Source organism: Micromys minutus (genome assembly GCF_963924665.1).
Source record: "Micromys minutus genome assembly, chromosome: 1".
NCBI lineage: Eukaryota > Metazoa > Chordata > Mammalia > Rodentia > Muridae > Micromys > Micromys minutus.
In genome coordinates, this window is record NC_137969.1 from 82,375,476 (window position 1) to 82,401,992 (window position 26,517).

The 26,517-nt window shown below is 40.9% G+C and overlaps 1 protein-coding gene across 2 annotated transcripts in view; it reads right to left on the reverse strand.

The window, feature by feature from the left end:
- ASTN1 (astrotactin 1) overlaps positions 1–26,517 on the reverse strand; it is a gene marked incomplete at both ends in the record, with an annotated part of 305,294 nt that overhangs the window by 96,712 nt on the left and 182,065 nt on the right. For both annotated transcript variants that reach the window (XM_080936628.1, XM_080936627.1), the window contains one exon: positions 314–388. In XM_080936628.1, the coding sequence (XP_080792754.1) occupies positions 314–388 (75 nt within the window). The remainder of the gene's footprint in view (positions 1–313; positions 389–26,517) is intronic.

Sequence of the window (26,517 nt, forward strand, 5' to 3'; positions counted from 1 at the left end):
ATTATCTCACATATCCTTCACAATAATCCAGCCAGGCATGTAATATAGCCCAACTAGAAAAATGGGGAACCTAGAGGATCTGAGAGTTTAAGCACTTTACGGAGGCTCCCTGAGCTGGCAAGGAGTGAAATCAGACCCAAACAGAATCTGTCCAACTTCCAAGTGCCCCATGCCGCCACTGGGTATGACTTGGGTCAATTGGTTCTAAGTAGGCAGAGCACATCTGAGTATTTCTTGTATTTACCACTCTGAATATTCACTGGGAGGTAGAGCTTACAGACTTACATAAGCATATCCCTGGACATGAACTTACCTGAATATTTTATCAGAGGGTTGCTCTCCCAAAACCAGGTCAAAGCCTCGCTGAAATATTGTGTAAGGCCAAGGCCTAAAAGGAGAAACATCAGTCAATTAAAGTCCACTCAACAAACACTTTATTTAAGTCAGGTGCCATGGTAAATCCAAGACCCAAAAATAAAGACCACATATTGTCTGACCTCAAGAAGCTTGCTAATGTGAGCTCATGGACCACCACAAAACCAGGAAAGGGATCAAAAACAAGGCTAGTGCAAAAACTGCTGCACTGCCATGAAAGCAGGAATTCATAGAAATGGCTACTATACAGAATAAGATGGGACTCGGCCAAGATTTATACTCTTCCTGTTGTACATTCACAGAATTCTATGCTCACTCGGGAGAGGGGAAATACCTTTATCAGTCCAATTTGAAACTAGGCATTTCTGGATTCAAAACCTGCTCTACTATAGAGCCAGCCATTTGAATAAGGGAGATAGTTTTCCTTGTTGATTCTAATTCCTTGTTTGAAAAAAAAAAGTGGGTTAACAACAGCAAATTTACAGACACTCATAAAGATTAAGCAAATTTTTAGGTCAAAGGCCAAAGGTCAGAGTCTTCTGAGGTTTGGTCCCTACTTAAAAGACTTGAAGTTTAAGATATTCCAGATGTGTCCAAACTTTTTTTCCTCTTTTTTATTAGATATTCTGCATTTACATTTGAGATGTTATCCCTTTACCCCGCCCCACTCCCATCCCCCACCCCCTCCAGTTGCCTTCACAAAGGTGCACTCCCTCCTGATCCCCAATCTCCACCCCATTGCCTTATCATTTCCCTACACTGGGAAAACATGCCCTCTCTGGAACAAAAGCCTCTTCTCACATTGATGCCAGACATTTTAATGCCACTCATATAAACAAAAGTAATTAGTTCTTTTCTAGTTATTATCAACTCCGCCCTGGTAGCAACATCTGGGTATTGGCAAGCATTCTAGAAAGTGGAAAAATATCCCTTTAAACAATGTGTGTCCTTTCACTGGCTCAGACATGGAAGCCCCAAATGAATCACTCATTCAAACACATTTTAGAAAACCTGGAACTTGAGCTGAGTACTGAGCTATTGTGTACACTGGCTGAACTTAGTCTTTTAACTATAGAACATAATTATTGAACAGTCTCATAATTAGTCCAATTACTGAGAATTTATTTTGGTTGTTCCTTTGTTTCCCAGGGCCTACTACAAAAAGTCAGCGAATATTTTATTATTATTTGCGTCCAAATCTAGTATTAAGTATTAACTCTATGGTTGCCAGTGGAAGGCTTATCACCTAGGAGATAGAATTAAGGAAAATTCGAGACAAAGTTTTCTTGAATATCACACTTATAGTTGAGCAGCAGCACTGGTATGTAAACGGTAGGGTGACTGGGATACTGCAGAGCTAAGACTGCTTTGCACAGCACAAAATGCCCCCATGTTCTCTAAGCTCCTAAATATCATATGGTCATTTGCTTAGGTGTTTAAAAAAACAATTATAAATCTGAGTCCAAATGCTAACTCCAGTTACATATAAATACAGCGTAGCGTGTACAGCTTTGATACAAGGTCCATTGTGGGTGGGTACCTATTATGTCGGAGGAGAAATAATACAGTGTATAGTTACTGATTCCTAAACACAACCTATACTGATTTGGGTTTGTTTTGTTTGGTTCTTTGTGAGACGAGGACTAATGCAGCCCAGGCTGGCCTCAAGCTCACTTTACAGGTGAAGGTAGCTTCAACATCTTAATCCTCTTGCCCCTGCCAGTGAAATGTTAGAAATACGGTAACACACCATTACACCAGATACAAAATAGCAAATCCTCATTAGTCTCCATTGCTCTTGTTATAGTCACATATTTATCATGTTTTTCATTAGGTAAATTGCACTATGTACGAATGTCTGCAGTGCACTTTTCTGTTCTGTAGTAGAATATGTTTCTGTTAAACGGTTATTATACCAGGATAAATTACCTGCGTATTTCTGACTTAATTACAACTAAAGCATTCTTTTAGAGATTTTGTATGCACAGCTTGCATTATTTATGGAATTAAGAAAAATGAAAGAACATTTTAAATGGTTGTTATAAGATAGGGTGTTGAGCTAAGTCAAGTTAAGAATCACCAACTTAACCTAACCAGTTAAGTGATTAAAGCCACAGAAAAGCCCATGTTTGGCAGCAAACAGAAGTAGGGGCTCTTAGGAATACGTAAGGGAAGGTACAGTACAAATGCTGTCGGTTTCATGGTTACTATAAATACTTTCATCCAAGGATTCAATTTAGAACTCTCCAGGGATTCAAAAGTATCCAGAACCGCAAAATAAATAGCCCCTACATCAAAGAAATGGTTGCCCCCAATCAGATGTTTTCCATGTTTGTTCCTTTCATCAGATTTGGGTGCAGAACTGTGTTTCAATCTGCTCCTGTTTGGCTGAACAGTAAGCGATGTCTCTTTAGCACTACAAAATATAAACCAATTCAATAACAGAGGACCCAGGCAATTCCAAACAGTAGAAAAATTAAAAATAAAGAACAGAGACTTGCTGATCCATTTCTCCCTTTGGGGACAGTATCATATTCACTTACTATTGTTTAGTCATTTTAAACAACAAACATTATGCCTCCAAGTCATTTCTATATTAAACACAGGCACAGTGTAGAATCAGTGTAAATTCTTGCCATGGTCCCTATAATTTGCACACACACACACGCACGCACACACACACACACACACACACACACACACACACACACATACACAGAGGCATCTGTCTTGAAGACACATCAAATCAACTTGGATATACTTAAGCAGATATATGCATGTTTCTCAGTGAAAAAAAGAAGAGAATTCCAGCTCTTGACTCTCCCAAAAGCAAAAGCATCTTATTTAGGGAAGGCTCAGATCTACAATAGAGACTCCTCCACCCTTAGCCCTGCCTGCTCACGTTTAGAGGCAGAGGAGGGTAAAGTGGTTAGGGCATAAGGTTCTGGAGTGAGTCTACTTGATTTAAATTCCAGGACACAATTTCTATAGTGACCTTGGACAAGTTCTTTAACCATTCTGTATCCTTATGTCTTCATCTCTGAAATGAGGCCAAAGGCAGTGGCTATGTCTGCCTAGTAAAGTAGTTCTGAGAAGAAACTAACTAGTTCATATAAATATATGTTCAGAACAGTGCTGGCATTTAATGAAGCCAGATCCATTATTATAGATGTTAAATTTACTCATTACTTAGATCAGATATAAATCCTATAATAAAGAGTGACTTTTACATTTCTAGAATTGTGGCTCTCAACATGTAGGTTGTGACCACCCTCCTTCTTTGACGGTTCCCATACCAGATCCTCTGTATATAAGATATTTATATTATGATTCATAATAGTAGCAAAATTACAGTTATGAAGTAGCATCAAAATAATTTTATGGTGGGAGGTCACCTCAACATGAGGAATTATATTAAAGAGTTGCAGCATTAGGAAGATAAAGGAAGGTGTGTCTTGCCCCAATGTATAATGGAATACCAACAAAGGCTATAATCCTAACCCTAACCTAACCCTATAAAACTCAGATTGCAGATACATTTGAGTAGGAGAAAGACAAAGGCCCCACTCAGGGATTCTAACTTCAGTATTGACAATAATCACCAAGGGGCAGAGAAAAGAACATTATAGAACTGTTGGAGAATTCAGGAAGTTGCATATCAAACCAGCAAAGGAATAAAAAGAAACATTTATCTTGCTCCCCATTAATCAGGGATGATCTGTCAAAGATAGGGATTCAAAATAGATATATTTACCAAATATTTCTGGAGGCCTATTTTGTATTGACTGTGGTACTAGGCAACAGGACTTGGAACAAGAAGATTCTTGCCCTCCAAGGAGTCTGCAGTCTTTTGGAAGAAACGCACATCCATTTAGGTAAAGAGAAGAGAATGTTAACAGGAAAGAGAGGTGGAGTTATAGGAAACAAGCTCCATCCATACTGGCTGTCGCTCAGCCATCCAGAGAAGAGAGGCTGTGTGTTTGGCAGAGCCTGAAATGGAAGTGGGGAGCTTGGCTAACAGCACTGGGGAGGCTCAATCTTGATTCAGGAATAGCAGGAAGAAATGAGGAAGTAGATATAAAAGTACTGAAAATACTTTGAGCTAAAGATCTGGGACCTACCCCAAAAGGAGAGCTTTCTGTTATTAGAATTCCTTGCATTAAGGCAAGATAAAAAAAAATGCTCTGGCCCCAACACAAAGAAGCCAATCTCAGCTCAGAGCAGTGCTACCTCTTGAGGTTAGAAGCCAGCTCTTTGGGATGTTAGAAATGTCCCATCCTTTCTTTGCCATTCACCCCATATACTTTGTCTTCTCTACATCAGTAAAGTACATAGTTGATGTCTGTAGCAACCACAGCTCAATTCTCCATAGGCCCAGACTTCAGACAGAAATGCCCTCTCCTTTATTAGCAAAGCTATAACTATGAAATAATTGCTTGACATATTCAGGGCCTCTTGGTCAGATTGTGGGCATCTAAGCAGGTTACAATTCACTGGGAGATGCTAGGCATTATTAATCGCACAAAAAAATTTTATTTCAGCTTCTACTATTCTGGTGCCTCAAGCAAGACTGCGTGTCAGTGCTGAGTGGAGTGGACTCTGCCACAGTTAACTGTGTGGAGAAGGCACTGAACCATCTTGGAACCTGCAGGCAGTTTCAGGCCACATGTGGTGCAAGACCTGCCATAAAAGGAGCCCTCAGTCTCTTGTTTTCTCTTAGATATGTGGCCTCCGCTATTTTCTGTGCCCTATGAGGCAATACTCCTGTGTTGTCTTAACTAAAGAAAATGGGTAGGATCTGAACTCAGAAAATAGATGTTTATGCTTTTAAACTTGGTTAAAAAAAAAAAAACTCCATTCTGATAAATCAAGGTCTAGAACTTTTCCCTTGAACAAGGACAGCTTCAGATGGTCTTCCTGTAGGTCTACCCAGGCCAATTCAGCAGCTGCCTTAGAGCCATTGCTTCAGACAGAAGCAGACCAATGACCACTGCAGAACCTACTATAATGGTAGCAAGGCAGGTAGAAGGGTGTACATGCAACTATCCATGCTGACAGTACTGGTAATCAGAATTGCTTTCTGATGTGCTCTTATTGCTTTCCGTTTTCTATATATGTATTAGGTAGTATGCACAGCATATTTAATCTTCTCTAAGCATCCGCAATTTCTTAGCTTTAATTTTCTGTTCACAACTTTCTTTTTTTCCATGACCTGAGGATTTTACCCTGGGCCCTAAAGATGTGCTGAGCAACAAGTGAGCCACCTGGGAACTTGACTTGGATGTTTTCTCTTATTTCTGATTACTTTGGCACTTACTTCACTGTGTAACTTGGCTCTGATTGAGTAAAAGGAAACCCTGTGTGAGCATCAAGCTACACGTTGGGCTAAGAATTCCCTCCCACCAGACTTTGTTTGCAGAAAGGAACTAAGGAACTACTTGTGTCCCACGTGAGGTTCCTTTATGTGCCCAAGAGCTAACTCTGATTTCCTATTAAGTAGGACACTAGAAACAGAGGACAAAGCCTTTGGCCAGAATGTCAAGTGATAGACTTTATGCTAGAGGGCATCACAAGGGAGTGCTGGGTAAATATGTGCCTTTATCCAAAGTAATAAAGATAATAATGGTTAACGGTGCCCAAAGTTTATATGTGACACATTATATGCTCAGGGTATTTGCAGATACTTTTCTACCTATAATTCTGCCTGTCATAATTTATATTACTCTTAATTTTTATTATTAGGTAATATTAATAGTGCTTGTACTAGTAAATTGTATACTTTTCACAGTTGTCATTGTATGTCGTAGGTAACTAGTACTATCCAGCATAGTGTATATGATTTAAGTTAGCTTTAAAACAGCTTTCTGAAACTTAAGCTATCCCTGGCTCTTTTATTCACAGAACACAGAAAAATAATAAATACTTTCACTCATCAGCTATCATATCCCCTCATAAAGGTCATGATAACTGCTATATCTGTAGGGTCACAACATCACACAGAACATGCTCAGTAACCTCACTGAATCACACATGACTGAGGGATGAACACACCAGGCATTAGTCTTGGATGAGATAATCATTAAGCTGCATGACCTCAGTAGGTCACTTGATTTTCATAACCCTGTATAACTATCTATGAAATATGTAGATGTCAACCAATGGATAATTTCATAGCCCATCTGAGACTAGCATTCATGGATGTATGATGCCAGTCAGCAAGGTAGTCAAATGCAATGGTTGTTGACTTTATTGAATGTTAGAATATTTTGGGAGATAAAATATATGGGCAAAAGCTTATTTAGTGTAGAAACATAGACTCCAATTATTTGGGACAAATTAATATTTTATTCCCAAGGAAAACATCTTTAGTACAGCTTATAACAGATAGGATGAACTTAATAATACTATTTTCTATCCATTATGAGTGTACATTCCTATTTGGTGAATAGAGAACGCTTTTTTAATGTCATATATAAGAAATAAATTGTTATAATGGTGATATATTTTATAAACTTAGTATCTTGTAACATGTAAATCTCAGGAGATATAGAATTAAATGTTCATGAGATCAAATCCATTGTTCAATGTCTTGTCATAGGTAACAAATTAATCAATAGTTTCTATGTGTATATATCATGGTTATAACCAACTAGCAAAGAAGTTAGGAGTGGGTCCAGGAGTTAGATCAAGCAATTTTATAGCCAGGCTTGACCAATTGTGAACTATGTGACTTTATAAGATTCAGACTTCCTATCATCAGGACATTCTATGCCCTTCTAGACCTTGCTAGAGTCATTCCACAGCCACACCTCCTTCCTGTTCTCTACACCTCTTAAAGTCTTGATCTTTCTTTCTGCCAAGGTTTCTATTATTTTTTAAAGTTATTTTAGTATATAATAAAGTGGTCCAATATTTGTGCTGAATAGCTTTATGTCAACTTGACAAAAGCTAGAGAGGATGGAGCTTGGATTGAGAAAAATGTCTCCATAAGATTGGGCTGCAGTCAAGCCTTAGAGGAGTTTCTTAGTAAGTGATTAATGGAGGACCACCCAGCCTACTTGTAGGTAAAGCCACCCCTGGGTTGCTGATCCCGAGATCTACAAAAAAGCATACTGAGCAATCCAGGAGAGCAAACCAGTAAACAGCACTTTTCCAGGGCCTCTGTATCAGCTCCTGTCACCAGGTTCCAGCCCAGTTTGATTTCCTGTCTTGAATTCTTCATTTGATGGAGTATGGTGTGAAGTAAACCCTTTCTTTCCCACATTGCTTTTGGTCCTGGTGATTTATCACAGCGATAGAAACCTTAAGAAGGACAGTGTTCAAGACCCTTTTCTTATGATATTGTCCCTCCTTGTTATCCATACCACCACATCCTCACTTGCCAATAATGGAAACTCACTACTGGTTTTGAGCTCGAGAATCTCAATATTGAACCCTCACTATTCACTTTCTTGCCTCATTTCGAATACCCGACAATATTCTACTGCCATGAGATAGAATGTCCACAACCCACCATCTCCCCAATAGTCACTCAATTCATGTACTCCCTTTTCATAAATGACGGTTAAATTGTCATTAGTTACTACAGCAATTTCCTTTTATGCTGCCCTCAGTTTCCACATCCTGGCACTGCTTCTACATTCTTTTCTGCAATGCTTTAATTCTGGTTAAATCCAATGACCATGTAGCTCCTTTTCAGTGTTTCACAAGGGAAGGCAGCTGGCAACCATGCCATTGTAAATCCCTGACTACTACCTTTAATGTACTCTGAACACTTCCCATTGATTAGATTACATTTCTTTTGTCCATTCCTTCTCTTTTCCTCTGGACCACTATTTAATATCTTCTTTTTCCTTCAACCTCTGACACCTGCCCCCTTTTGCTTCAGTTAATGTCTTTCCTCTCTACACAACAGAGACAAAAAAGGCAATCGGATTCAAAGCTTCCTTCATCACACCCACCCATTGCTTGTTCTGTGACTATAGCTTGGCCTCCTGATGATAATGAGGCATAGAAAATTCATGCTTCTGTCTGCAAGGCATACCAGCTCATCCCTGGCATCTTACAGGCATTGGACTGAAAGGAAGAATCCCTACATAGAATTTACAGTCCAAATGCTGTTCAGATCTTATGATCTCAAGAATATAAAAGAACACTACAGAGCTTCACTTCATATGTACCCTTGATATAGTTGAATGAAGTATGCTTAAATAAATTTCAAATCATTAAGAATCTCGGATTTAATTTTAATTCAACTTTTTGCAGTAGTTTTCATTCTATATTTTATGTGTGAACATGAATATGTTTTACATAAATTATTTTACTTAAAGATAGAGGAAAAAGCCGCTACATCTCATCCAGTGTGTGGCTCAACTGTTGTCTCTCTTACAGCACATATATCATCAACTGCACACAATGAAACGATTGTTTTCAAAGATGTGTACTTAGCTTCTTATAACTCTGGGATAAATAAATTTTAACTATTACCATTCATATTTTAATATAAATGATGGCTCTTTCTAATTGTTAAACTTAAATTTCTTATCTTTGCATTCTGTATATGGTGCATCCATGTGTGTCTCTGTGTGACCAAGACATACTTATGTCATAATGCTGAAGTAGAGATGTGAGCAAAACCTCAAGAGTTGGTCCTCACCCTCCGCCTTGCTTGAAACAAAGTGCCTCTTGTTTACCCATTCATTGTTAGATATTCAAGGATAACTGGCTCAGGAGCTAGAGAGTTCTCTGTCTCTAACTTCTCTCCAAAGAAGTACTGGGATCACATATACCCTGACTATGCCTAAGGCTTTTGTGTGGGTTCTGGGTTTCTGATTTCAGATCATCAAACTTGTACAACAACACTTTGCCCACAAAGTCATCTCCCGCTCCTTAAAATGGGGTTTTGCCCAAGGATATTTCAGAGGTGTATAAAATAATTTTGAAAATTCAACAGCAGAAAAAAATGGAGATTCTAGATTTAGAGATTCTAGGATACAACTTTGCCAGCCCTCAAAGTAGCAATAAATAAAAAGCAAAAACTACACATATACACAAACAAAATCCATACTTGTCTCTCTTTTACTTCGTCCAAAGAAGCAAGTTGGCGAATATAGGTAGTGACCTCAAACAACACAGAAGACAATACTATGTTGATACCTAGCACATGCCTTAGGGGGAGAAATTCTACATGTCCTTTGAGTTAAGAAGCATCATAGAAGGTAGGTGCAGAGTTCTTGTGTCCTCAGATGAAGAAAGTTGGCCTTGATTTGAAGTTCTACTGAATATTTTAGGATTCAGGATTATTTAAGGCAAAATGAGGGGGAAAATCTTCAATGAGTCAGAAGAGGCTGATAATAGTAGTTGCTATTTATTGAACACTTACCATGTGCCAGGCAAGCCCCACACTGAGACATCCATGTAAATCTCATAGCCACTTACAAAGACCTCAGCTATGTAACCATTATGCCCCTGCTGTATAAATAACCAGAAGAGGTAAGGTTCAGGCAGTTGCCTAAGGTTTTATAGTGTGTAAGACACAGAGATGAGAGGGTTAGCATGGATCACATGGTCTAGTTCCTGTCATGGCTTCTTCTGTTCTCACTACCACAGGATGAGAGCTATGGGAGAAAAGTGTATAAATACAGCCTTAGGTCTAAATCCTGGAACACTGGATAGCCACTGGCTTGGCTAACCTTTATTGGAGATAAGGTTATCTACAGTCTACAGGAAGCCTCCCCTTTTTGTTGGCCTGTAATTTTTAAATCAAGTTCATATGGCACACATAGTATTCAATTCCCTCATTTCCTTCTGTTAGTTTTAAAATTTTCTGCCACTAAATATTTATCTCTACATCACTCATAAGTCACACTAACAAAAAATTTCTCAAACTTATGGTGTGTCAGATTTACCCCCGTGTGACTATAATAATTCTAAATTTTGGGGGTCCTCTCATTCCATGCATCTAGGGTTAGGCCAGATATAAATATTTTTGGAAAGTGAATCTAATGATACTGAAGCAAAACTTCAGAGAATTACTAACCCATCAGCGAAGCAAACCGTTAGAGACAAATTTGGTACTGTATAAAATATGACTACCATCAAAGCAGAAATTGTAATGCATCCTAAGAACTCCATGAGACCCATTCATAAAATTATGAATGGTATTGAGGAACAGAACATTTTTGAGTTTTTTATTGATTAACTATGTTATTGCCAATCTCATTGCTATCATATGTGATATAGATTGTCTTTATAAAACCTGTCAGTCATTTTTGATATCTGTAGATCAACATTCCCATTAACACAGTGTGTCTTAGTCATTTCTATTGCTGTAAAGAAACTCTAAGACCATGGCAACTCTTAATAATAAAAGCAACCAGCTGGGACTTGCTTATAGTTTCAGAGGTTCATTATCAGCATGGCAGGAAGCATGGTACCATGCAGGCAGACACAGTGCTAGAATATCTGAAAGTTCTACAACCAGATCTTGAACCAGATTAGAAAGAAGAAGAGAGACACTGAGCCTGGCACGAGCATTTGAAAACCTGAAGTGTAACCCCAGTGACACACTTTCTCCAACAAGGTCATTCCTCCTAATTCCTGGCAAATAGCTCAAGTATCTAATGACTAAACATTCAAATGACGCTACAGGGGTCATTCTTATTTGGATTATCATGTAATATTATATAAGATTGATGTTGTTCTGCATGCATGAACACATCCATGAATACAGATGTCTAACAATGGATGTGCAGATGTGACACAAGCCATATATATGCATTAACATGGAACTTAAATGACTTACATTGTACCACTGTAACATTTCTTGACAGGGTTGGAGAGCAGATAACAGGTGGGACTTAGAACTGCTGTACTGTTCTCTCCAACCCTCCTGGCAAGTGCTGTAGACAAGAAAGCACTAATGCAGAGAACAGCCCGCAGAGAGCAGAGATACCGCCATTAGACTTGCAACCATTCAGACAAGATACCCCTAAAAGGTCTCACTACAGCTCCTGTGCTGTCTGGGGCTCTGGGGTCAGACAATCTCTATTCACGCCCAAGGTCTAGATTCGAGTACCTTGCCAGCCACAGTTTGCCAGCCACACAAAACAGACATAAGATACTTAACCCTTCTAGGCCTCTCCTTTTTTTGTGGACAGACGGTAATAGTCAAAACCCATTTCTTCGGGAACTATAAGAAGATTAAATGAATGAATAAGTAGATTTCAGGACAATAACTGAAGTAAAGTTGTCAATTTCTGAATGAAAATTTGCTCCCACCTGTTCTCTGTGGAGTCTGCATCTAGAGGCTCAATGGGTTTACACTCTGAGTTAATGCAACCAGGGTCTTAAGTTCAACTTTCCTGAAAGCTTGTTAGTCTCGCTTTCTCTACACAGCCTGCTGTGTGTCCCTGACACCCAACTTTAATCACAAATGAACAAGATAAAAACTTGGGAATGGAGCTGCATAAATTCACTGCCATACAAGTAAAATGGTTCAACATCTACCTGTGGCAAAATGTGACCTCCTTGTACAAAGGAGGCCACAGACCGTGGGCTTCTGACTCCACCAAAGATACACATCGAATTCCTGTGGGAAGTTAGGGAAGTAAATAGCACTAACTCAAGAGAAGGGAGAAGAATGAGGGAACAGAATGTACAGTGGGAGGCCCAGATCGCTGGGTTCCTGTGATCAATAAAATAAACAAGTCAGAGAGGAATAAAACATCCATCAATGAACACAATTTGTATTTTACTATTCTCCAAAAGCCCTCCCCTATCTACCAATTTATTTCAACTCAACATATATTTAGCAAGCATGGCTTTTAATTGAACCTCTCATCCATTTATTCATTCATTTATTTATTTAGAAATATTAATTAACCAATTGCCACATTTAAAAAAACCTCTTTGCTAAACACTGTCAAGGGACATCAGAATGATTAATAGACATTATTTGCCATCCAGGACTTCATTAATGTAGTAAATCATTCCCTAAGCATCTATTATACACCACTGAAGAGAAGCCACTGTGGAGAGCTCTGGGACACAGATGAAGGCTGGGTCTTTGTTCTGGGTCATGGTCCAAAGGGATAAAGTTGACAAGTAAACAAACCATAGCATTTAGTTTGTCAATTTCTATGATTTAACAAGGAAAAGCCACGATTTATTGTGTACTAACTAATAATCACGGAGCAAGTGCTTTACATTTATTATAATAGCTCTCATTAAGAACCATGGAGAAGAGTTAATATATAAGTCCCACTTGATATATGATGAAAGTGAGGCTGAGGAAAGCTAAATACCATTAGGCAAAACCTTATTGCAAATGTGATAGAACCAGGACTCTAGTCCCAAACCATAGAAGCCAGAGCCCTTCCTGTAATGTTTGAGAATTCCTACCACCCCGTTCAGAAGAACAGAAGAGATCTGCAAACTGGTAGGGCTAAGAGGGTGAGAACACCATCTGGATCCCTGAAAAACATGAGATACTCCCAATGAACTAGAAGCAAATGAATTCAGAGGAGAAAAAGATTATATGAAGTCTAAAGGTCATGGAAAAAAAGACTCACGCAGGGATGAGGTATGTTAGACACACTTTGGTGAATGAGCTAAATCTAGGAGTTTGTGGTGCAGAGGGAAGAGAAGACTTATTGCAGAAGGAACAGTATGGACAGAGGCATGGAACAGATGGACATGAGAGGACACCAGAAGCAATTAAGACAACAGTCATTTGTAATGTAAGGTAGAGGCCATTAAAGAGGTGGGGAGTAAATCACAGAGGAATACTACTAGAAACTAAATTTCTACTTTGTGGCAAGTATGGAGTCATGACAGAGTTCTGAGCAGTTCTGAGCAGAGCAGCAGTAACATCAGGAGTTTGCACCTGGAAGAGGGGGACACACAGATTAGAGTAACTTTGAGAACAAGTAATGGCTGGCATTTTGTAGCCAAGATAAACAATGATGTATGAGTTTGGTGGTAGATGTGTGATTCTTAAAGAGACATTGCCTCCTAAGGCATAGTCTCTCTGTGATTGATCAAAGCAGTAGTTGTGGAACCAGTGGTAGTTTAAGAAGCCCTTTGGGTTCAGAGACAAGAGGACTAGGGCAATGATTCTGCCACAAATTAAACCAGTAGTTACAGGGGATGGTCTTGTATGGAGGTACAGGTATGGAGAGGTAGGGTAACTAGACAAGGAAGGAAAACAGGAACCAGAAAGTCAAGAACAGAGGTGGAGTCCCTGTTTAAAAGAGCAAACCCATAAGAGAAGACAGAGTCATAACACAATGTAGTGACCAATCATTTTATGCTTCCCTCTTGCAGACAAGCTCACTGAATCTGAGAAAGACTAAATCACCAAAAATGCATGGAGACAAAAAGTGAGAAAAGATTGATTTGTTTATTCGCTCAACAAACACATAGTCAGTAGCTGCTATTGGCTCTGTGTGCCTATGGAGTGGAAATAATAAGGTGAGAGGAAAGGAGGGTATTGTTGCAGACTTCAGTAAACCTTTCTAAAAGCTGAGGACAGTACTTGAAAGGATCATGGTAAATCAAGAAGAGCCTCGGGGAGAAGGTAAAGACTAAACTCTGGTACATAGTCAAAGCACTTGGAGTGTCTGAGGAGAGAATATAGCAAGAAAAACTACAATTAAATATTTGAATGATAATAAATTAAGTGTGTTGTTAGAGCATTTTAATTGAATATGGGGATGAAACGAACAAACAAACAAACAAACAAAAAACTTAGATTGAGTATAAACAGGCTAATTTCTGTGGGTTCTGCCTTAGCTCTGCGAGGTTCCAAAGCAGAGAGGCAAGAAGAAAACCACTCCAGATAGGGCTTGGGTTATGACAGACAGAGCAGGAGATAAAGGAAACAAAGATTTGGGACTGACTGTAAATATACTTTAGAGATGATGGCTTTTCTTATAGTCTAGGTTGGTTGAGGAAACAATGGGGTGAGAAACGTGAGAACAGGTCTGATGAACATTAGGAATGTCCTAGTGTTGAGTTTAGAGAGGACAGAATGAAACAAACAGACTCTGGGGAGGCCGTGCAGAATTCTAGGGCTTCATATTTGAACAGCGTGCTCTATTTGAAGCTTGGATACCCAGTAGAGCCCAGAATGTTAATCCACTTGGAAATAAGGTCTCAGTTGGTATGAGTATGTGAGATATGGTCAGATTGGTATAAGAGTGAGCCCTAGTCCTGTACAAGAACTTGGAACTCTAAGGAAATGGACAGGGAGACAGCCAGTCATGTGAAGATGAAGGCAAGGACTAAAACAAATAAGCCATTGAGAACAACGAGTGTCTACAAAGCTTGAAGTTGGTAGGCTGGAGTGACCCTTTTGCCACCACCCTCACCTTGGGCTTTTAGCCTCCAAATTTTGAGACAAAACATCCCTGCTGTTTCATGCTACTGTCTGTGATACTTGGTCACAGAATTCCCAGAGACCCAGAGATTTCACCTGCACAGTTGAGTGTCCTCACTAGAGAGATCCCTGGGATGTTACAGCTTCAATGAAGGAAAGAATCTAAGGGGAACAGGATCACAAAATATTTGCAGAGGAGGTGTAAGGAATCCAAAATTGATTGGATTCCAATAGAAAGGCAAATTTCTATTGGGTTGTCCACAGTGTGGTGAAGAAATGCAAGACAGAGAATGAGAAAGCCTTATAGGTGGTTACAGAGATTTAACACAGCGGGTGTTGCTGTTCATCAAATGTCCAGGATGTAGAACTTAAAGGTCTAGAGCTAGGAAGCAGAGCAGAAGACTTGTGGATCAAGCATAGGGAGTTAGATTTTTCTGGTGAAAAGTAGTGTAGAACCGGTGGTCTTAAATAGTGGCAGAAGGGAGGTCAGCTGAGAAGTGGAAAGAGGAAACTCAAGGGTGTCTGAGGGAAGGAGCAGAGATGATGGAGATAAAGCTGTTTCATTCAGTTTGATTTTGAGGAGATAGAATCTATGGGGGTAGTGATAAATTACACTTGAGAATAGGGAAGAGAAAGGAGCCTCGATAGGTTTCTGGTGGGAGTGAGAGGGTGTAATGGCTTGGTTTACTCTTCTGAGCAATTCAAAGAAGCAAGATGCTTGAAGTAAGGGCTCAGGTTCTGCTCTGTGGAGTTTGGATTGTTTATAAGATGAGGAGCGATGAGCTAGTGAGAAGCATAAAATGAAGATCTGGACTTACATTGTGGTCGATCAAAGCGGTCTTAAATTATTATCTTGAAAATAAAAGGAATTGATAATGATAGTGATAATAGTCAACAAAGGAATGACTGGAAAGGTCTGGTGAGCAGAACAAAGGAAAGTGAAAGAGGACTCTACATGCACTAAATGGCCAGTTAAGCACCTCTACATTGGCCACACCCTAAGGCTTAGTAGTAGCATAAGCATGTGACATTGTCTGAATTTCTTTAGACACAGAAGAACCCTCTGTGCATTTGTGGGACTGGTGATGAATTTACACCTGTAGAAAGGGATATGAAAAAGACAGACAGCAAGATTTCAAAAGTGTGGCTTTATTAATGACACTAATTCTCAAAGTAATGAGGGCCTGTGCATTAAGGGTCAGAGAGAGCAGGATGAATCCTTCAATTCAGTGACTGCTTCTTGGCAAGCTTCAAGTTAAACAGATTTCTAATTTCAGCATTCATCCAGATCACCCCAAGCGCTTATTAAAATGTAAATCTGGGGCTTCCACCTCAGAACTTCTGAGTCAGTAGGTCTGAATTAGGCTGAAGAACTTGCATTTCTAGAAAGTTTGAGGTGTTGCTGATCCTGCTGGTATGGGAAGGCCTGGGAGGTGTGAGATCCTGCTGGTATGGGAGGGTTATGGTAATAGTGGTTTTAGCAACAAACCACTGGCTACCTGAACTACCTGAAGATCTTGGAAGGTCTGGCTTTGTGTGGCTAGAAGAGCCATAGATATTGGCTTATTTTCACTTCCCCAAGATTTTAAGGTCAGTTTGAGAATAGTCAGTCAACTTCAAGCATGGAACCAACTATGTATGGAGAGTTGAGTCCTGGACCTTGAGGAATTCATGGCTCATGGAGTAAATACATTCTGTAGTTATGGACGAATGTACTGGGGGAGGGTGCAATGTGCAGCGAGCAGAGGAAATGGAAAGAGTTGGAAATCCAGAAATGGCTGAGGGAAGATTCCCCAGAGGAGACTAGACAACAGGATTGGCTTACTCAGGGTTTTTAATGGGGAGAAAGACAGTGCAGATAATGCTCAGGTGAGCTACTTCTACTGATAAAAGGGGAGAGGGCATCCCCTTCAAAGGAAGAGCTTCAAAATGAGTAATGTGGTTAGGTTGCCTAAGGTATAGGGATAGGTGTATTCAGGTTTGGGAGACCAGAGCCTGGAGTGAGGGAGTGAGGCAGCCTAGCAGGGGGCAGAGCAGTGAGCAGCATGAGGAAGGGGCCAAGTTCAGGATTCAGCCCACCCCACCAGGGAGTCCTGGAGAGCCCCCAAGGACTCCTTGGTTTATTCCTGCCATTCCCACTGGATTCCTTTCTCTGTCTTATGCTGGAGATTTCCTCCTAAAAAGCACAGTTGCTAACATCTTGTTATTTTTCATGTAAAAGACAGGAAAACAGAATCCTGTGCCTGAGTCCTGTTGGACTTGCAGCAGATTTCAATCCCTGTTACTTATTTTATGGGCCATTTTTCCCCCAAATGCTCCCTTTCCCCTGGTATATTTGTAAACACATTTTTATTCCACTTAATCCGTTTGGCAGCATTAACTCATTCTGCACCCACTGCCTTATCTTTTCTTTGAAGAATGCTCACAGACACAGTTAAAGCTCTCACACCCTTCCTTGTTCTCTTCTACATCTATGCCTGTTTTGGGGTCTGAGGATACCTTTTGTTTCCTGAAGGCAATGTGCTCATCACCTCAGATTCTGTTTTCTGCTCTTCATAGTACAGTGTCACAGTACGGTGCACAGCTTCTCCCTCTCTCTGAAACCTAGAAAATATTTGCTCTGACCTTGGACTTGGGCACAGTGGTGAGCAGCTTCAGGCCTCTGGACTAACAAAAGGTTTTAGATGCCCATGGCTGTCCCTCATGCAGCTCCCACCAGTCTCAATTTCACTCACACAAATGACAGCTGCAGGGACGGCCAGCGTTGGATATAGAACGTAGAATGTTCTGGCTGGAGCCTAATCCGTTCTTTCAAGCTGACTGACTGTGAGCAGAGACTTCAGGAAGTCCAGCAATTGTAGGAGCCCAGCCAGAGGCAAGACAGAGGAAGAGACAGCAGCAGAGCCTGTCCTAACGCTTCACGGACTCTGTGAGTGCTTTGCCTTTTCTTTTTCTTCTTTTTTTTTTAAGCATCATCTGACACAGGGGCTTATTCTTCCTCCACACTATTGGTGCAGTAGCCAGGAACAAAAAGCAGAGGCTGTAATTGTTCAGAACAGACAATAACAAGAGTGGAACTGTTCAAAAGTGCTAGTCTGCAGTGTTTGGCTTTTGGTTTTTTTTTTTTGCTGCTCTCCAGTGTAAGTGATAGGGGATGGTATGCATTACTCTGGGGTTAAGCAGATGGAGAAACTCTGCCTCTACTACTGAAAAGAAGATGTATTGCTCTATATGGTAGCCAGGGTGCCATCATGCTGAAGATTTTCAGAGACTCTTTGGGGGAATATTGAGATGATGTTTGTCTCAAAGGCAGGCTGGAATTCTTTGTGAGCTCAGACAATGCTCAGGCTTAGACTCCTGACATGAATGCCCAACCCACAGCCAGGGGGATGCATGGCTAAGGGCAGCGACAGATGCCACCTGACACAAAATCAGAAACTTACTTCAAATACTCCAAGACTTTTTTTGTGATCTTCTCTGTAACCTGAATGTGTGGTTCTCAAGCATGAACTTTAGAGATGACAATGTCGTGCCACACTGTCACAAGGTTGGACATATCTCATATTTCTCACGACAAAACCACCTCCACATGCAATTATTGCGAGCTTCTTTCCTAAGTGCCAACAGTTGGCACAATTATTGCCTCCCAGTGCAAAGCATTCTATTGTGAGAAGGTGTTATGGTGTTGAGCATTCTCTCTTTCCTTAGAGATAGTGCTGGGATTACAAGTGTGCGTCACTACTCCTGGCTTGCTTTAAAACATTTCAGTTGAAATATGTTCCATTCTTGTGTGCTTCCACCTTACTGTCTGGAGCAAAGCAGAGAGAGAGATAGCTGCATTTTCTCAGCACTTTTGTTTGAATATGTTTCTTTTTCTTCTTTAGTCTGCAAAACAAAAATCTTTCAGTGCTTTCCTGTAACTAACCAACCTCTGGTCACTTTCACCCGTGTCTTACCTCCCTAGACTGTCACTGCCTCCGTAGGCTTACATAATGGAGTCTATGACTGATCAGACTGTCACACTCACAGTGGGATTCAAACAAGAATCCATGACTCCTCCTCCTCTCTTTCCTGGACACATAGATACACATGATCTTAGCTGCAATTGGGTGGGTCTCACATTTCTCTAAAGTTGGTCACTGGGGCCAAATAGCAGCGACAACACCCACAATCTTACTAGTCCTCTCTGTTCATGTAGTCTGGGATTCCACACAAACAATTCCTCAGTCACCAGGCCCTCAGGATAGTCAGATAGGGCACATGATAATGGTGACTGTGGACTGAATACTACCAAGCCACCCCTGCGCTTGCCATTGGCAAGGAGGGTGGTGTTGTTTAGTCTATTAGTGTCCTGTTTCTCAGGGAAGTTCAAATCAATGGCTAGTCAGATGGGGGGGGGTAATGTCTGGCTCCATTGGAAACAATTCTAAAGATTCATTCCAGTTCCAAGCTCCCCCCAGGATACTAGACTTTTCCTGCACATTTGATCATCTTCCAGTGCCCAGTCTGTGCCTCCTGCTCCTTACAGAGCATGCTCCTGAACTCTTCACAGTAACTGCCCCTGTGCAAGCCTGTCCCCCATGGCTTCCTCACCACCTTCACCCAAAGCTCTCTCATCCATCCTCACGCCTGCTTTTATGCAGTGTGAAGAAACATCTTGCGGCCTCTTGGAAGTATTCCTCTTCTACTGCAAACCCAGTGAACCTTTTCTGCAAACATCTGTCCATCCTAGGGGAGAGTTGCCTGTTCTGATTATATCAAAGGAACTCTTTCATGTTCCCCTCTCTCAGGCCAAACAAGCTCTAGGTAGCATGCACAGTCTGTTCCAGGGTGAGAAAATGCCAGGGGTGAGCAGATCAGTCTCAGTGTGTGTTTCTAGCTCAGTGTGTGTTTCTGCCCTCTTTGCTCTTTCCCCACTGCTGGTCCACCCCCTCAGCAATGCTACAGCTGGATCCATGCCTCCCACTCACAGCTCTGTTGTGTGCTTCTCCCCACACCCACCCGAGTTTCCCATGATCCCAGACCTCAAGGTCACTGCGGCTCTGGGTTCCTTCTCTTTGTCTCCTGCTCTTGGCAGTCATGGAGCCCTTTTAGAAGAAGTCAGACTGATCACACAAGGACTCTAGGCTAGAATCACAAGGCCTGAATAATTGGATTGTGCTTTCATTATCCCCTTCTGTGGCTTGTTGCTACAAAGGGTGTGCCTTGGTACCTCAGACTGGCCCAAAGCCAAAGCAACAGGTGTGTAGTCTCAGCCACACCTCCTTCCTGTGTCCATAGCTGAAACTGTTCTACTTGGACTCTGTTCTGTCCTCCTGGCTCCATAAGCCCGACTAGATTCCTGCTCTCCACTAAACAGACAAATTTACTTTCAAACCATAATCTCTAGTCCTAGCTATTTTGTTGTTACGCTCTCTCCTGTCTAGGTTATTTTGTGAATGGAAGAAATATGGCCTTTTCTTGCTGCAGGAGTGACTGACATGAACACCCAGATAAATTTAGAAAAGCAGAATGGCAAATCCTTAGGTCAGTGCCTAAGAAGCTGATTCTCAAACTCACTTTCTTGATTCTCAAAAAAAGTGTCTTCTCTTATGGATGTCTTCCAAGTTTTCCACGTTCATTTTCTGCTTAATTTCTTCACAACACATGCACTTGCTAGGCACAAACTGAGAAGAGCCTGGAACCTGTGTTAAGTTCAGATAAAAGATTAAGCTGGCCCCACACCAGGAAAGAGTTCTGATCAATCCATGGTAGAGAAGGGCATTAGAGGTGACTACTTTAAATTTTGGTAAAGCAATGTACAACATTAGTAGTGATAAAAGCAATTTTGGCAACCTGAGAGCTAGCTATACCTGAGAGCTAGCACCTGAAGAGATGTTCTATCTACAGTTAGAATGAGACAAAGATGGTCTTAAATGGGAGAAGAAGGTGGTCCACAGTGTCTTGTTTTCTACAGTGTCATAGTCAGTGTGCCACAAAAGCAGAACAAATCTCTTTTCTTGTCACTCAGGAGAGTTCCATGGTCACATATGTGAGCTAGGAAGCCAGAGTGAGGTCACAGGAAACCAGAGCGAGGTGAGAACACAGATTTGACAGATTGGTTATCTGACCTTGAGAAAATCTTACCCCTTTGTCTCGTTTCATTCTGTGAACAGTGATAATCATCAGAACCTTGTTGAAGGCATTGGTGGGACAGTATCTACCTCATAGGATTATGGAGAAAATGGAGGAGGTTAATGCATATAATGTGAGCCATCATGTCAAGCACATAGGCAGCATGGAGAATGTATCTGTTGTCACCACGTATGCTGTCCTTGTGGCAACAGATTCCTACACTGACTCCTATACTGATACCTTAAAACAATTAATGCTGAAGGCTGAAGTTCACAAAGCATGCACACACACACATACACACATACAAGTGGTGGTGTCTAGCAGTCTTCTGACTTGGAATGCCTGCAGACACTTTGGAGTGTCATACCTTGGGGTTGGTTGCTATATATATGTAGTGGAGGAACATCAGGGACATTGGTATGTATCCTACAAATAACAAGATAGCCCCATTACAGATGTCAATCCCTCTGAAACGGAGAGGTCCTCATACAATGTAGAGGTTACCAAGCTTTTTCTGTTACAAGCTCCAAGACAAATAGGTTTCCCTTTGTAGGCTCTCTGATACCTGTTGTAACCACATAACTTTGACACTAGCAGGGAAACAGTCCACAGATAATACCTAAATCAGTGTGTTAACAGGAAAATGTAATTTATAAAGAGAGATGGGAGGTCTGATTTGGCCTGAGGCCAGCAGTTAGCCTATAATTATCTAAAGCCACTCCTGTGACACCATCATCACCCATTTCACGCTGACCTCCTCACCGCTTCCCTTTTCCTACTGGGCACCACCCATGCTGACTGGAATCCAACAGCTCCTGCCTTTTTCTCTCCTTGCCTTCATGGCTCTCCTTTGAGAACCCACAGCATGAGTGTACCACTTTCCCCGAGGAAGCTGTGCACATTCAACAACCCACCCCCAGTCCCCTGCCCTACCATAAACACCTCCACTCCCCAAAAGGATCCTTGCTTCCTCCTTCCATCCTCTTTTTCAGGGTGGGCACAATGACAATGAGGGCAATTTAAAAGCATTAGTAGTGTCTGAAGACACTGGGGCATTCTTGGGGTCCAGCAGCTTTGCAAAGAAAATAAGCAACTAGCTTCAAGAGGCATTCCCAGCATGAATGAATTGGGTCTGGTGATTGATAGCAGCCATGTGACTGAGAGAGTGGATAGGGTAATTGTGGAGAAATATGGAGACTTGCCCCCAACATTTTATCTGAAAGAATGCAGGGTAGATGCTGCTATTTATACTGGCCAAGATGATGGGAGTTAGAGCAGATATCCATGTGGGAGTAGGCTTCATGTTCCATTCTGGACAGGTTAATTTTAGATACTTATAGAAAATCCATGAAGAGATATCCAGAGGCAGTTAGAGATGGTGGCATAAAAATAAGAATAGAGATGAGGACTGGAGGTAACATTTTAGAAACAAGCATATGGACTAGAGTCAAGTCTGAGATAGGGGAAAGCTACTGGGGGAAATAATGAAATCTGGCAATGGGAAGAAACCAATGACCCTGCAAAACCTCTGGAGAAAGACCAGAGATGCAGACAATGTCTGAAAATATATGCTTGTCAGATCCTCAAATGTGTTGACTAGTATTATTGTGGGACTGGAAGGAGGTCAAGGTATATATTCAAATGAACAGAAATGATGGAAAAATATAATGTACCATGTAGCTCTGGATATAGTAACAAAGAAACTTCCAAATGAATTTCTCACTCCTTCAAAGAAACTTGGTTCTGAGTCTAAACACTCACTTTAACTAACCTAAACATGTTTTTAGGTATCCTACCAATGTTAATTCTACTTTTGGATCCTAAGCTCAGAGATGGTATTTATTCCTTGACAGAACCGAAGAGCTACTTGTTACTCCCTATTCTTTAAAAAAAATGTATTTTGATTTAAGAGTCATAAATATTTTTAAAATCTTATCTATTTATTTAATATTTATATGCCTGGTATCTATACCAGACCATCACTGCAAGAACAAGGGCAGGTAGAATAGCTCTCTGATAACAGGAATCAAAATTCAGCATTGTTATATAACCCAGATAGAAATAAGTATTTATACAAACATATACATTCTACTGTCTGTTCAAATGAGGCTAAAATAGTCAAATCTATTTGTAAGAAACACAGATGCAACAGTCACTCTTCTGTTAATGCTGCAGGATCAGCATCAAGTCCAAATGTATGAGATGTCTGCGATTACCCAGTTGACACTGCACCGAGGAAGAGGTCTTAAGTATTTAATAGGCTAAAACCCAGGTCAAAAGAAAAAAGCATTCATCCAGTTTTGACTTGTCCTGATCTCTTACAGAATTAAGTTTAAGAAAATGAAATACATTTGCCACTGTTTTGACTCCCATAGTGTTATAAGTATGGTGGAAGAAGAATGGTGTGTGTGACAAGAAGCTTCATTTTGGTGTTTGGTGTTTCTGTTACCTTCTGATGACTGTGGGTTTAGACATTCAATTTCTTATTTAGCAACTTTGTAGCAAGCTCTCAGAGGCATTAGATCTAATCACTGTCACTCTCTTTGGAGAACAGTAACCTCTGCATGGCGATATTTTCCATTCCTTTCAGTGGTAGGAAAAGAGCCAATTAAGCCTCATCCTGCAGAGGTACAATGGCCAAACACACAAAACGCAAACCTAGCAACTCCATTAAAGTTTTGCATCCATAGCTTGTGGAACTGGGAAGAGGGAAGAGGATGCTGGTCATGCCAGGTCTCTGAAAATGAGGGTCACTTTCTCTTTTAAAACTAAGGTCACATGTGGTCCCCTGCCTCCAGTGTATTTCTTCTGCTTTCCTACAGAGTGCAGGAGGAAAAGGAAGGAGAGAAAAGAAAAGAAGAGGTTAGCTTAGACCATGATTTTCACCAGTAATGGACGAATAATGGCTCATTCCAGGAAGACAGAGAAAATGGCCTAAATTAGAAACCATTTCACAATGCTGGGCCTCAGTATCAAGTTGAGCCAAACCCAATCCAACACAGCAATTTCCCACCTCCCAACTGTTTCTGCCTGTGCTCAAAGCTCCAATTATATCAGCCCAAGTACTTCTTGTAAACTCCAAACTCTGGCTTCACTTGCTTGCCTTCCCTGCCCCCACCTTGAGCTCTCTGGCTCTAAAAGGGAGTGTTGACTGTCAGTAGATTTGGGCTTCCTTCCCTCCTTCAGCTTTCCTGAGCTGCCTCCCTTTTCTCCAGTTTCCTTTATTAAAAATGCTAATTCTACCATTTTCTGCCTGGATCCCCGACAAACAGTCAAAAGGAGCCGAGGATGGGAAGGAACAGGAGCGAGCACAGAAATGATCTGAACCAAGAAGTAGCTTTTTATCTGGCTGTCCCTCTGTGAATGCTCCCAGCCTTCCCTGAGGCTCACAACAGTTCAAGCACAGCACAGGTTTGGGGAGGATGAGGAGGCTGAAAAATTCTTTTTTTCCATTTTAAAATTAAAATCCCCTAAAAAGAAAAATGCTGCCCTCGTAACTTTGGCAGGGACTTTCAGCTTTTGTTCTCTTTGTCAGAGTGGCAAATTTCATCTTCTATTCTGGAGGGCGAGTGAGGAAGAACAGAAGCATGCAATATGCCAGGTCCCAACAGATAGACCTGTAGGAAGAGAAGACAAGGAAGAGTAGGCAGAGAGATAAAGGCAGCCAGGCGCTAGTTCGAGGATGTGGCAGTGGACAGTACCGAAGGGAAGAAGGAATGCAAAGAGAAGGCTGGAGTCGACTTAACCGAACAGGAAGCAAATGAAGACTAGAGAAGACAGTTGGGAATACTGAAGAACTGGGCAGGCTGCAGAACTATAAAAACTACATACAGAAAAAATGACTTGGGCAAAACCCCAGAGATCAGCTATTCACATCCTACATCACCAGGCATGCTACACAAGATTTTGTCCATCAGCTAGGCAATGAGATGTGGTGCTACCCACATCTTCTAGTAAGCACCAATATCACATGCCCAGCCTTTATCTTTCCTTTATTTCATCCAATTTCCTGGTTTTATCTACCTAAAAATCTCTTACGCCCTGTCTCATGACATTGTTATCATGTGGATACTCCTAGAACATGGGCACATCTCATGTAAATATGCTTATCAAGTTATACACCGCACCACAATACTTTCCCTCGCCCTCAACCCCCTCTCAACCAATGCCTGAGCCCTCCATAATAAGTTTTGGAATTCTTCCCCAAAGTCGCTCATTTTTCTGTATTTCAGGTAGTCAAACACTTTTCACACCCAACTGTGAAAACTGTCGAGGCCATTATAAGTGGTTGTCTAAAGCTGGAAAGAAAGAGTTCATTGAAAAGGAAATAAATGCACATGCTGCCGTCAGGAGACCTGATCCCAGATAATTCAACATTAATCAGCTGTGTGACCAGATGGATTAGTGCGAAGCCAGTTTTAGCTCTGACAGTCTTAAGACCTGATCTTCCTTAAGTCTTCAGGAGAGCAGCACAATGGGGGATGGGTTTCAGAGCCTTCCAGCCTTGGGCTCAAGTCTTGGTTTCATATAACCATGAGCCAGGTAGTAATTTATTTGACCTTCTGATGGTGAAGTCCCCAGAGGCAAGCTCGGGGTGATAATGCTCACCTTCTTAGGAGAGCCACAGTCGTAAAAATCAATTCTCCATGGCGACTCCCCTGGGCTGAAGGAAATACCTACAAGTTTCACTTAGGACAGAGTTAGTATTTATATCTACAACTCTGCAGCCATTAGAAAAAATAATGTCCATAAATTTTAAGTAGTCTGCATAGTATATGACAGACACTCCTGTTTGCTTGATATTTTAAAAATACCTTGAAATGGCTCTGTAAAATGGCAATTGTTCCCCATGAAGAAGCCATAAGGTAAGGCAGGGCTTCTCCACCTTCCTCATGCTGCGACCCTGAAATACAGCTCCTCATGCTGTGCTGACCCCAACCATAGAACTGTTTTTAGTTCTGCCTCAAAACTGTAATTTTGCTACTGTCATATATCGCAATATAAATATCTGTGTTTTCCAATGGTTTCAGGTGATCCCTAAGATTAGATTCCCCGAAGGCATCTCAACCCATACCTTGACAACTGCTGATGTAAGCAAAGCATGGTTAAAATTCTTTGTTAGGACAGAGTAGGCCTCCAAAAAAAAAAATGGCAGCACTTTCTGCTAACTAATGGGGATATTTCACAGCATCCGAGTTGGACCTAAAGAAGTAAATTCAAGTTGATCATATTCAGTTTCATTTACTCCCCCATGCTGTTAAAAATATGAGTCTGAAGGATTTAGAAAAAATTTCAGAAGTCCTGACATACTACCTTGAAGAAGTTGTATGTTTGTGTGTGTGCACGTGTATGTGTATGCACATGTGCATGTGTTCATGTATATCAATGTTTATGTATGTATATATGTATGTGTGTGCATATGTCTATATTGTATATGTTTATATCGTGTTCATATATTATATATAAACACATATTATATATGTATTTATATGTGTATATGAAAAATTCCAAAGATAACTATTTTGAGTAAGTATTCTGCTTTAAATTTCTCTAGAGACTCCCACCATGGGATCCCTGAGTTTCTGACAAGAGGAAGTGAGCTAGATGACTATAAGATTGAACTTTACTGGGTTATTCATACTCAGACA